Source organism: Pteropus alecto, unplaced genomic scaffold, assembly GCF_000325575.1.
Source record: "Pteropus alecto unplaced genomic scaffold, ASM32557v1 scaffold113, whole genome shotgun sequence".
NCBI lineage: Eukaryota > Metazoa > Chordata > Mammalia > Chiroptera > Pteropodidae > Pteropus > Pteropus alecto.
In genome coordinates, this window is record NW_006433949.1 from 5,791,054 (window position 1) to 5,803,264 (window position 12,211).

Genomic DNA, 12,211 nt, shown 5'->3' on the forward strand with positions numbered 1-12,211 from the left:
CTGGCAGCCCACGGACCTCGAAGTGTAGGGTGCGGTAGAGGGAGAGGTGGGGCCCTGTGCATCCTCTTCTCGTGGCCCTGCCCCAGAACTCTGGACCCCAGGGGAGCCACGGGGGATCGCTGAGGGCCCCAGGGTGGAAGGGGTGGGCAGGCTGGGTAGGGGAGAAGAGCTGCTGGCCGAGGCGTCTCTGTGATGCTGGAGCAAAGGGACAGGAGGAGGAGAAGGCAGAACAGAGAAGGTTCTTCTCAGGGGAATGGGAGAGCCAGGAGGGAAGACGACCTGGGGAGAAGGAAGGAAGGAGAGAGATGAAGAGGACGGCAGAGGAAGCAGCAGCTCAGCAAGCAGGGCACAGACAGGTGGCACCCCCAGGCTCCTCTGGGCTTTCCCACTCTGGTACCAAGACTGAGGCCGGCCTCCCAGGGCCACAGGATGCAGGACCCCGGCACACACACCCAATCCCCCCTCTGGCCAGCGCTGGGTAAGAAGTGGGATGCCCTGTCCCTGGCCCAGCCCTGGGCATCTCCCCGCTACCTTCTCTACCAGCTGCCCCCCAGCCCGCCTCCCTCTTGGCTGCACAGTGATGATGACGCCCTCGGTCATCCAGTCCTCGGCAGGGGCGCCCGCCAGCCCCGCTGCCTCCTCCGCCTCTGGCTGGATGCCCAGCCGACCCTGCAGCTCTGCGATGAGCCGCTCCTGGGACGGGGTTCTGCTCAGGGTGGCAGGGTCCAACCGGCGGCGTGGGGAGGGCTCCCGGGACATGGGGTGTGCGTGGCCTGTCTCCCGGCTCCTCCTGATCACAGAGCGGATCTGGGGGGTGGGGGGAGAAGCTGTCACAGTCCCACTCGGGGTTGTGCTGACACTGCTAAGTCCACACTCAGGTGCCCCGGGGAGGGAAGGGCAGAACGAAGACACCAGAGCAGCCTCCCCGTACCCCACGCTCATCTCCAAGTCGGTACTGACCTTGAGCAAGACACTACCTCCAGCGGCCTCAGCTTCTCCACCCTTAAAATGGGGTTGCAGCATTTTCTTGGCTGCTTTACAGATTATGAAAATTCTTTGAGAGAATGTAAGTGGACATTCTTGAAAGGGCAAAAGGCTTTTCTTTTTTTGATTTGTAATAAAAAAATGCGGTCTTTCCTTTCAAATCTTTTAACCAGTTATTTTTTCTTGTTTATGTTATAACCCACCAGTTTGTGGTGGTTCGGCTTTGTTTTCTTCTTGGAAAGGGCATGAAGTTTTAATAAAGCAAGAAGCAAATGATAACAGTAACATCGGCCACAGCGTACCGAGGGCTGTATACTGTGTTCTAAGTATTTTCTAGGTATCGTCTCATTTAATATTCTGGACAATCTTGAGGGCTGGGATGGTCTATTATTATCCCCATTTTAAAGATAAGAAAACCGAGGCTGGTGGAGCACTGCCCAGTCACACAGGTAGCAAGCGTTGGAGGCGGGGCTTATATTCAGTTCTACCTGGTCCCAAAGCCCATGCTTTTAACCATTGTGAGTATATTGCCTCAGGATGTCAGGGGAGCTCATTTGAAGGGAAAAGCTTCAAACAAGTAAGAGGCAAGCTGTCACTAAGAGAAATTCCTGAGCCCAGGGAGATTTGCTGGCCGACCCCACAGAGCCCACTGCTGAGTGCCCGTCATCAGGGGCACAGGCCACAGTGCCTCGGGGTTTGCTGGCCAAGCAGACATGCGCAGAGTGAGAGGCTGCATGCTGTTAGCCAGGAGCGGCCCACACTCAGGCCCACTGAGGGCCATGCCCAGCAGCCGTGCGAGCTTGCGCCTGCCTGGCCAGAGGTGGAAATCCTCTCGGTGGCGTTGGGCATGTCCGTGACCATGGCACGTGGAAGCTCCAGCTCTTCCCTCTTGGCCTCGGCAGCAGCTTCGGTGTTTCCCTCTGGCCTCCTAGGGCTCTCGGGTCCCTGAGTCAGCCTGACCAGGCTTCCCCTTGTGGGTGTCTCTCTACCTAATTGCTCCTTGTCAGCTGGGGCAGGGCAGCTGCTGTCTGGCCCTGCTGGCTCTGGCTTTGCCTTCTCCTTCCACTGTCCACGTTCCTTTGTGAGACTCCAGGTATCTGGGAAGATGGCCTGATGGTCCACGGCCACGAAAGCTGGTTCAGTTACTTCCTGGAAGCCGGGCGCAGGTCCACAGGGAGTCTCAGGTCTGAGCGCCCCCGAAGCCCACGGCCACTCCCACGTGGCAGCTACAGCCTCCTCTGCATACACATGGTTAGCTGACAGCCCTTGGGCATCTCTGGGCTCCTGGGGACCTGTGCATCCAGCTCGGGGTAGAGTGTGGCCAGGGGGAGCCCTGGAGAGATCACTTGTGAGGTTTGGCAGGTCCCTCCAAACTCGAGCCTGGCTCTCTGCACCAAATGGTTCCAGAGAACCCTCCACAGAAGGAAACTTTGAGTTGGGGGCATTGGCCTCCATCACCCCAAGGCCAGCCAAATCAAGCCAGCTAGGGACCACAGCAGGTAAAAGGCCCTCTCCATCATCATTATCCTCAACATGGAGAACCTCCGGGGTATGACTGCGGCCTCGAGGGGAGGGTTTAGGGGTGGATGGCAAGAATGCAGAGGGTCCAGGAGGAGGAGGAGAAGGAGAAGGGAGCATGTGGTGTGAGAGTGGAGTTGAGCTGGGCAGCAGCCCCGGGGAGCTCAAGGCCACAGCAGAAGAGCTGGTCTGGAGGAGGAGAAAGACAAAAGGCGGAGAGGAGAGAAATAAGAGAGGTGAGGAAAGCAGCTCACTGCAATGGATGGGCTCAGCCTTACGGCTCTGAGAGCCACCATCTACACTGACCAGGGTGGCTGCAAAGCTGAAACATGAGGACTTGCCCTTGAAGAAGATCCAGATGCCCAACAAGTTTTTCCTGGGCTCCGTGTCCTTGGCTCCCGTCAAACCCAGGCATCAGAAAGCAGCCACTGAGCCAAGCCCATGGGGCCACCCCAGTCGGAGCAGGTAGGAGAGAGAAAAAGGCTAAGGTGAAGTGATCATGGGAGACAGGTGACCAGGGAGGTCAGCCCAGGCACCATCAAGGGACAGTCAGTCACAGGCAGCTGCTCTGCCTCTGCAATCTTGGCTCGATTCTTGGCTCAGTCTCTCCTAGACAAACACATAGACAAATACAGCTTCCCTACATCCCCGAGACCTTGCTCTAGGGGCATCAAGATGCTCTCAGAAAGCAACATCTTTCTAAAGGGGGCTAGGGCAGGGCTCCTCAGTCTGATGCCTGGGTCCAACGAACTTGCTCCTGACCTTGGCTACTCAAAACTGCCAGCAGCTTGGCCTCCTCCCCTCCAGGCCCACCCCAATCCCCCGCCATGAAAACCCAGCTGAAGGGAGGTTTGCAGGGACCATCGGGGCCACCAGCGCATGGACCACTCGCTCCCCTTCTCAGATTCCCTAAGTTGTGTGCCCAAGGCCGACCTGCATGGAAAGGTGCAGTCCGCAGCTCTCGGAGAGCTCGGCCAGTATCGACCCGCATCTTCTCAGTAAAACACCTCGGGCTTGGCTGACCTGGAGGTCCCAGGGGGAGGGGTACCACAGGCAGCACTGGCCCAGTAGCACAGATGGGTTCTGTTTCCCACACACAGAACTGTGGAGACTCAGAGGCCCGTGGAGGGAGAGGAGGCAGGATAGGAGGCTGGCAAAAAAAAGGCCCTTGGACTCAGAAGCCACAGGCAGAAAGAAAGAGGACGAGGACGTGTTGAGGACAGCCAGCGTGGGAGATGGGGCTCCAGGGCAAATGACATCTCAGGCACAGGATCCCAAGTTCCACATGGCCCAGCAGAGAATGTCCTCCCCCACCAGAGCAGCCATCAACACAGGGCCCTTTGTCCCAGCCTCCTGATCCCCCCTCCCGTGCCCCCAGGGTGGATGGAAGCTGGGAGAACCCAAGAGGAAGGAATGTCCCTGCTGAGCACTTCTGCCTCCACAGGCTGCTGCAAGGCAGCTCAGTCCCCACCGGCCTGGTCTGGCCCTCCCTCCCCTAGGTCCGGGCAAGGCCAGGGTGCTACAGGGCCCCTGGCTTGGGGCGAGGCACCCAAACCAAGGGTGCTCCTCACACCAAGGTACAGGAGAAGGATGGGGGAAACGGGAGTCAGGGCAGGGGAGAGGAGAGGCCTCCAAGCACCTTAAAATCCGACAGTGAGGCCATCAGCTCGTCCAGCTCCCTGGTGGCAGAGGAGGCCGAGATGCGCGTCTGCTGCTGGCTAGAGGTGACACGCTGAGGGCTGCTCATCTCCCCCTGATTCACAGTGATGGCGGGGCTGCAGGGCAGGCGCAACATCAGCGGGGACCCCAGAGCCCAGCCCCATGCTCCCCCAGAGCGGCCTCCCCTCCTCAGGGTATCAGCACGTCAGCTCCGACACTGTCCTGCCACCCCCAAACCTGGGGCACCCATCATGGGGAGGGGGCCTTCATCAGACGAGACAGAGCTCCGAGGTGAGCTGATGAGGGAGAAGCAGAGGGCTGTTCAAATGGCACCTTTCCCAGGAAGATGCCTTTGGCCCTCCAGCCCAAGTTCAAGCTTGCCTGTTAAACAAGCCTGAACACACTGTGTACCCTCCACAGCACTGTATGTGCATGTGCGATTGTTCAACGACATGGTCACACCGAGAGGAGCTAACGTTTAGAAAGCACTTAGCATGGACATTATGTGCTATGAGCCAGAAACCATTCCATGTGCTTTACATGTAAGTCTGGGTCTCACCCCTATTTAGGCAGATGGCCTTATCACCATTATCTCATACCCCCTAATCCCATTTTACAGATGGGAAAACTGAGGCTTAAGAGATGACACTTAGTTAAGGGCAGAGCCAAGGTTTGAACCCATTATGTAGGTCCAAAGCCTGGGCTGACAGCCACTAAGCTACAGGCGCCCTCAGTGTGCAAGATGTCTGTCCTTTCTGATAGATGGTGGCTCACTGAAGATAGGAATGTCTTTGTGACTCGCCACTACTCTCTAGTGCCTGGTGCAGGGCCTGGCAGACAGCAGGGAATGGGTGACATGGAGGCTAAGTGGGCAGACACTGGAGCATGAGTCCTGGCTGGGCATGACCCGTGTGCCTGAGCGAGCCTAGCGGGTACTCACACGGGGCTGGGCACGGAGCTCTCCAGTTCATCCAGGAGACTCTCCACGCTCGGCCGCACGTCCTCCAGACCCCGGCCCCCATTCCGCTTGGGCTTCTCTTTCATCAGGGGCCCAGTTTTGCCTCCCAGCGGGCTGTTATTCTCCGGGATGCCATAGTGAGGACTCAGAGCCCCAGGCAGCAGGGGGCTTGAGTTGGCCTCATCTTGGGAGAGGGAGAGAGAAAGGCTGCTCAAGCCCGAGCCCTCTGGGGACCCAGAGCCAGCGGGTGGGGCTGGGGGTCAGGCAGGCCGCCGCCCCGGGGACCCGGTCCTACCCGCGGGGAAGCCTGGGGAGTTGTGCTGCACAGCATTCAGTTCCAGCAGCAGGCGGTCCAGTTCGGACAGGTTGCTGCCCAGGGAGGAGCTCATCATGGAAGGCGAAGGCTCCGCCGACTTCTGCTTGTTGGGAAAGCTTGGAGAAGCAAAGGGAAAACCACGCTGAGATGCTCTCCAGCTCTGGCGACCCCCAAATTCTCCAGGAGAATAAAGGGAAGGAGACAGCAGTCTCCCCAACAAGAGGATGGAGGATGGGGAAAGGATGTGGTAAAAAGAGGGGAGGAAGGAAGTCTTGCCTCAACTCCTCAACTACAGGGGGTGACGTGACAGCTGCTACATGGAGATGGCAGCAGATGGCAGTGATAAGGCCACCGGGCCAGTCACGAGGCTTCGTGAGCTGGCCAGGAGCCTTGGAGCCGTCTGCCCAATGACCCCCGAGGCGGGATACCCACGGGCAGTGGCCAAGCCTGGTCCCCAGCCTTGGCTGCCTCTGGCCCTGGCTGGTCCCCGGGACTGCCAAGTAGGAGGGGAAGGGGCACGGGCAGGGGCTGAGGCAGTACCTGTAGACGTGCTCTTCCTCACCGACTCGGGGGCATGGAGGACCGAGGCCGTCCTGGGGGATGGAGGCACTGGACGTTTTGGCACTGGAGCCGTGCGTGGGCGGTGGGGACTGAGGCTGCAGGAAGGACAGTGCTCAGAGCCTCCCCAGGGGGAGGAAAAGGAACAGCCCGAGTCACCCCCAGGAGCCTGCTACTCACAGCCAGTCTCACCAGGGAATTTCCCTGCTCTGGCTGGGGACAGGTGATTAACACTTGGTCACTGCGCCCCTCACGTGGCAGCTGGTGGGGAGAGCGGGACGTTTCCCGGCCCGCCTCCTCTCCCCCTGAGCCCATTCCTTCCCCGGCTTTCCAAGCTGCTGCCACATAAGCTCCTTTAGCCCCAGAGCCCCTGGGAACTTGCACCCCCCATCCCCACGTACCTGCTGGTGAATGAATCGGGAGGCGCCGGGCTGCCACTGGTCTAAGGAGTCAAGGATCGTGCCATTGAGGGCCTCGCTGGATGGGGGTGGTGGAACAGGGGGTGGCACAGTGACCTCCTGGTATGTGTGGTTCCCAGCTGGGTAGGCGTAGGGGGTCTCCTCGGACAAGAACACGGGCCGTGTGGAGATGTGTGAGGTGGTGGACTCCAAGTCCTCCAGCAAGGCGTCTGCAAAGAGCGGGCGTGGCGGGTGAGCAACAGGGAACCCAGGGACTAACTCCTCGGTGGCAGTGCCCTCCCCGCCTGCACCCGAGAGTAAGGACTTCTGAGGACCTGCCTCGCCCATGGGAAAATGACCAGCCTCGGGTCAGGAAGATCCTGGGCCGGGCCAGCCCAGCATGGGCTAAGAACCAGTTCCGAAGCTGACCTCTTCACCCTGCCCCCAGACTGGAAGTGCTCTGTAGGGTCCTGGGGCTGCTTCTGGGGCTCTCCTACCTCTGGGAGTCAGGCACCTGCGTTCCCTCCAGACAGGGCTGTGGAGCTGGCTGGCTGGGAGTCAGAAATGCCTTCCTGGAACTTGGAGCTCTGACTCCGCAGGGCAAGGCGGAGAGAATGGCGGGAGGGGCCCCACGTCACGGGGAGGGGCCCGGGCACTGCCAGGTCCCACTTAATTTCCAAAAGCTTAAGCTTTCTCGGCCTCCAGATCAGGGGGACTCTGGGGTGGTACCTGTCTTCCTGACCAGGATGAAGCGGAGCCCCAGGCTCCTTCCCAGGCTCCAGGCTACAGGGTGAGGTGTGTGAAGATGGTGCAGTGTTCCCTACCCCCTCGGCCAAGGGGGGGGGGGGCAGGACTGCTCCGTAGGCTGTTTCTGCGGAAGGCTGGCATGCAGCCTGGCCCCAGAGGCTCCAGGGCCCCACTACTGTGCTTTTAACAGCAGCAAGGGAGCGGAATTAGCCCTCAAGTGCAAGCTTCCATTACCTTGGCACTGGGCAGACAACAGCGGGGGCCCCGGATCTCCCCAGTCTCCCGACAAGAGGTAATGGGCAGGGGTAGAAACTGCTGGACTCCTCCCCACTTCATCCCTCCCCTCCTGGGACCCTCACCAGCCTCATAGCCCAGAGAGCCTGGCCCCACATGCCACACCCTCATTCCTGTCATGCTCATGGACTTGCTCACTCTCACCTCCCTGCTAACCTGCCGGGGGCTCAGTCCCTAGCCCTTGGAATAGTCATCATCAGAAAGCGGTTACTGAATTTACTGCCATTTACTAATGACAGGCACAGTGCTGGGCACTTTGCATTCATGGCTTCAATTAATCCTCCTACCCTATGAGATGGAATTCTGATCCTTCCTTTATAGATGGGGAAACAAGCTTTGAGAGGTGGTAGGACTTGCTCTAGATCACAAAGCCAGTGAATTACAGGACAGTCTGACTCTTCAGAAGCCCCAAACCCCAAAAATCTGGCCTGCAAAGGGCTGTTGTGATCCCAAGACGATGCCACATTTAAATGGTACAACTGCCTGAATGATGGGGCCCAAGCTCTGAGGGCAGCCAGTCTGATCTTTCCTTGCAGCCCTGTCCCCAACCCCACCCCTGCTCAGAGGAAATGAGAGTGAAGCAAGGCCCTCACCAGGGCCTTCTTCTGTGGGCTCACACCTTCTCCCAGCTGCCAGTTCCCCCAAGGCCAGCAACACCTACCCCCAGCTCCTACCCAGCTGTTCGGAGGGAAAGCTTGTTCCAAGGTCCAGGACCCCAGGCCCCGTGGCCCAGCGCAGGTCCCCTGACTTCTGAGGAAGGTCAGTTCCTACTCCCCCTCCAGGTCCTTTGGAAGAGGTCTGGCTTCCTGTCTTTAGCAAACCGGAACTAGAGGGAGTCAGTATGTGTCTAGGTAACAGCAGAAAAGGAACCAGTGTCCAAAGCCAATCCCAGTGGCCTTTCCATGGCCACACCTCTGCCATGGCTTCATGCAGAGTCCCCATTTCCTCTGGGCCCAGTCCAGCAAGGGCAGGGTCTCTTCTCTATCATGGGCAGAACCAGCTGGGCTCCCCGGAGCAGGCAACAGGTACAACCCCAGAGGGGTAACAGGAGCAGGTGCCATGCTTGAACACTGGCCAGATGCCAGGAGCTTCACCTGTGTCACCTCCCTCACTAGTGAGCACAGATGGTAAAACTGAGGCTCAGAAGCAGAGTCACATCCCCACACTGCCAAAGCTGGCTGAAGTGACACAGCTTGGATCTGAACTTGGGTCTCTTTGGCCCCACTCAGTAGAAGACAGATGGTTAACCTTCCCTGTCAAAACTTCTAACTCAGAGACATCAGTTCCCTCTGTGTCAAACGCCCTCCTCCATCACTCACGACCTGACTCTAAGTCTAGCTTACTGGTTTAAGGACTAGCTTCTGGTTTATGATTTCAATGGGCCCTTTCAACGCGGATACATCTGCTAGTTGAAAAGCACAGTCCTGGAGTACACAGAAAAAAGATTTCAAGTTCTAGAGTCAAGCCAGAGATGAGGTGAAGTCCCAGCCACTCTCTCCATTATCCGCAGCCACACAGAAAATCATTTAGCCTCCCCGAGCCTCAGTTTCCTTGGTCAACTGGGGTGGTTTACTGGGGACAGCAGATGCTATAGTATACACGGGAAGCTGTGAACATCAGATCTTATTTGCTCTGTGAAATTCAGAAAAAGATCTTCCTCCAAGGAAATCAGGGTAGGATGCAAAGTACTGACTTCTCCTAATTCTTCTATGCGTAGAATCTGGGCAAGACATGAAAAGAGTGACCTTTAAGGAAAAAGCAAAGTAATAAAGTTAACATTCAAAGTAAAACGTGCGTGGATGTCGGGGAGAAGGCACATCGTTTTTCAAACTTCTGAATGAGAGAGAGGAACCAAGGCGAGAACACACAGAGCCACAGGGTCTGTGGTGTAGCTTCTTTCTCTCTCCACTCTTACTCTTTATTCTCTGACTGGACAGGGCTTAGTGTCACTGTCCCCCCAAACCCTCCATGAATGCCTCAGGGAAGAGTCAGGAATATAGGAGGCAGCCAAAAAGTACACCTGAGCACCATGGTAGATTCCTACAGGTGCAAAAGCCTGCTGCCTCCCCAAAGGCTGCATGGTGATTACAGGCCAAAGTTTCCTTGCAAAGTCAGCAAACTCCTCTGCTTGAGTAAACACAGGTGGCAGAGGGAGGACTGCACAGTAGAGTCCACTTGCAGGCAGTGCCCTATGGGGAAGGGTCCCCCAGTTTTCAACTACAGCCTCTGCCTGGCACCCAGCTCTAAATACCCTAGGGGCAGGCTCAGAGATTTCTTCTACTCACACCCCAAAGGTGTCAGAGAATATCGGGCCCACTGGAACACAGAAGCAGTCTCGAAAGCAGTCAAGGCTCGCTCATTCAGGCAAGGAAGGTCTAAAACTTCTTCAGCATCTCTTCAGACCTGAGACCCTCCAGACAAGTCAGAGCCACCAAGACCGCCCCAGTCACGCTGTAGAAGGAAGAAGCTCTCCCTGGGGCTTCCAAGCCAACGTGTGTGTGGAGGAAGGGGTGTTCCTCTCCAAACTGGGGGCGAAGGGACAGGGGAGAGGGCGCGCTGACTGCGAAGTCTCCAGCCCACCACAGGCAAGTAACAGCCACTCAGCTACACCGTGGCAATGAAGGGGTGTGGACCTTCCGCAGGTTCCCGCCAGAGGGCGCCATTGGCCCGCCAGCTCCCTGCCGTGGGGAGTAACCGAAGGCAACCTCGCGCAATCACGGAATTTCGGGCCGGGGAAGACCGGGAGCCCCCAGCCACGGACACACTGGGTAAGTTTCAGTGCCAGGAAGCTCGACTGAGCTGGAGAAACAGAGCAGACTACGAGGAGGAGCATGAGGCGGCCTAGGTATCAAGTCTCTGGCCCGTGTCTATCACTATCATTTGAAGAGTTGACCCAAGAGTGACACAGCCCGTGGAGTTCCGGAGACCCACAAGACGCACGCCCTGGCTGCCAGAGGATGCCCGCTCCCTCCGCAGACGCACCACGGGTGAAAGCCTGGTCCCCATCCCACAGCCGTGCCTGGTCGCTCAGAGCAGCAGAGGGTTTGGGCCGGGAGACTCCCCCGCCCCCCCTGCCCCGCCACGGGCAGGCGGCTAGACTGGCACGGTGCACCGGGGCCAGGCAGAGACGAGGCGGCCTTCCCCAGGCCCCAGCCACCGAACCTGAGGACCAGGTGGGAGCCAACGGGTCTGCAGCCCCGAGAAGGTTAAGACACAGGAGTCACTCCCCCTGGAGGGAGGGGCTGGAGGGCCGAGGGGCCGGTCTGCCCGCATTCCAGGGCCAATGCAGCAGCTGCGCCCAACCAGCCCTGGGGCACAGGATTGAGAAGAAAGCACCATGCTCCCAAGGCAGAGGATGGCCCCAAGACTGTGGCCCTGGGGACCTAGGCTGACCCACTGACACATGGCACCCAGTGAGTTAAAGAGAATCAATGAACCCTTTCCACCTCCACCCCCAACTAGACTATAAAAACAAGTCAGGGCTCTTTCATAAGACTGGCTTCCTCCTTCTGCCCAAGCCCCAGCCACTTCTCGGTATGATAAAGACTGTCAAGACCAGAGGCCTAGAGCTGCACAGAGGCCAAGAGAGATAAAGGCCCATCCAGGATCCCTCAAGTGTGCTGGGAGGGTATGAGGGACGGGTAGACCCAGGGACATTCTTTCCTCTGAGCACACTAGCTGTGAGAACTCGCACAGGGGGATTCTGAGTCACAACAGATTCTGCTCAGTGGTTCGGTGTGTCTCACACACACACACACACACACACACACACACACACACACACAGGCTGCTGGACAGCTCTTGTGCCTTGGTTTCCTTGTCTGTCAGATGGGAATCCCACTCCCTTACTCACAGGAATAAAGATTACATGAGAAATGGATACACAGTGCTTGCTTAGCAAGTCCCTGGAATAGAGCACATGCTCAGTACGGGGGAGTCACTAAGCGAATGGGGGCTCCATCCCAGAGAGGTGGAAAAAAAAAGCACCTCCTCATCCTATCCCACTCCTGGGGGCAAAGGATGCTGCAATCCTGGACCAGCAGTTAGGGGCACCATTCTGGGAAAAACAAAGTCGCCCTGGAGAAGCCTTCTCCAGTCTCTATCAATGAGGAAACGTAAATCATTGAGTCCCAGAGTGCACACTGCTGTACCCGCCCCAGTGCTGGGCCCCTCACCGTTCCTCAATCCGACAGCCCCAGGCAGAACCAGAAGAGATGGGGTCCTGTGGCCATCAGGAAGGTTCTACCTCCACAGGCCTAGGAGAGGCCCACAGTAAGAGCAAGATATTTTCAAGACCTGGTCACCCACCTTCTTTCTGCAAGCCAGTTTTACTCAGCTCTCGTCACCCCAAACGGGGTGGCACAGTTTCCTTAGGAGCTGACGAGTAGAAGGAAGGAGCAGCAAAGATCTCCCTGAGAGCTCTAGGGCAGGCAACAAGGGGCTGCCAGAGCACAGGGCCTTCCCAGCAGCCCAGGGCCAGCTGTCCTTCCCTACCAGTTAATACGAGACCCTGGCTTTCAGAGACTGCACCAAGTCCAGCGAGTCCCTTCCCCCCAGGCCCTGGAGAGGCCCAGCCTTAATGGCCTATCTATCCTGCTGGACTCAGAACTCTGGGCAAAGGTTCACCCTACCCTCCACCCCCGTTGAGCACCTGCTGGGCCTTGGTGGCCTCTGAGTGTCAGAGGAGAAGCTGCCCAGTCTCCTTATGGCTGCCTGAGCTCAGGGACATAAGCAGTGAGCGGGCCTGGGCCCTTCCCAAGAAAGGAGCTACGTAAACAG

The 12,211-nt window shown here is 57.9% G+C and overlaps 1 protein-coding gene across 5 annotated transcripts in view; it reads right to left on the reverse strand.

Moving 5' to 3' along the window:
- The window catches only part of PXN (paxillin), a 42,054-nt gene that overhangs the window by 5,273 nt on the left and 24,570 nt on the right, over positions 1-12,211 (reverse strand). For 2 of the 5 annotated variants that reach the window (XM_025044480.1, XM_025044479.1), the window contains exons 2-6: positions 6,395-6,621; positions 5,976-6,091; positions 5,415-5,551; positions 5,102-5,303; positions 4,142-4,277 (exon numbers count right to left, since the gene is read on the reverse strand). In XM_025044480.1, the coding sequence (XP_024900248.1) occupies positions 4,142-4,277; positions 5,102-5,303; positions 5,415-5,551; positions 5,976-6,091; positions 6,395-6,621 (818 nt within the window). Of the gene's footprint in view, positions 1-4,141; positions 4,278-5,101; positions 5,304-5,414; positions 5,552-5,975; positions 6,092-6,394; positions 6,622-8,106; positions 9,313-12,211 lie in introns of those variants that run through there. The other 3 variants (XM_015586831.2, XM_025044478.1, XM_015586830.2) reach the window with 3 other exon arrangements.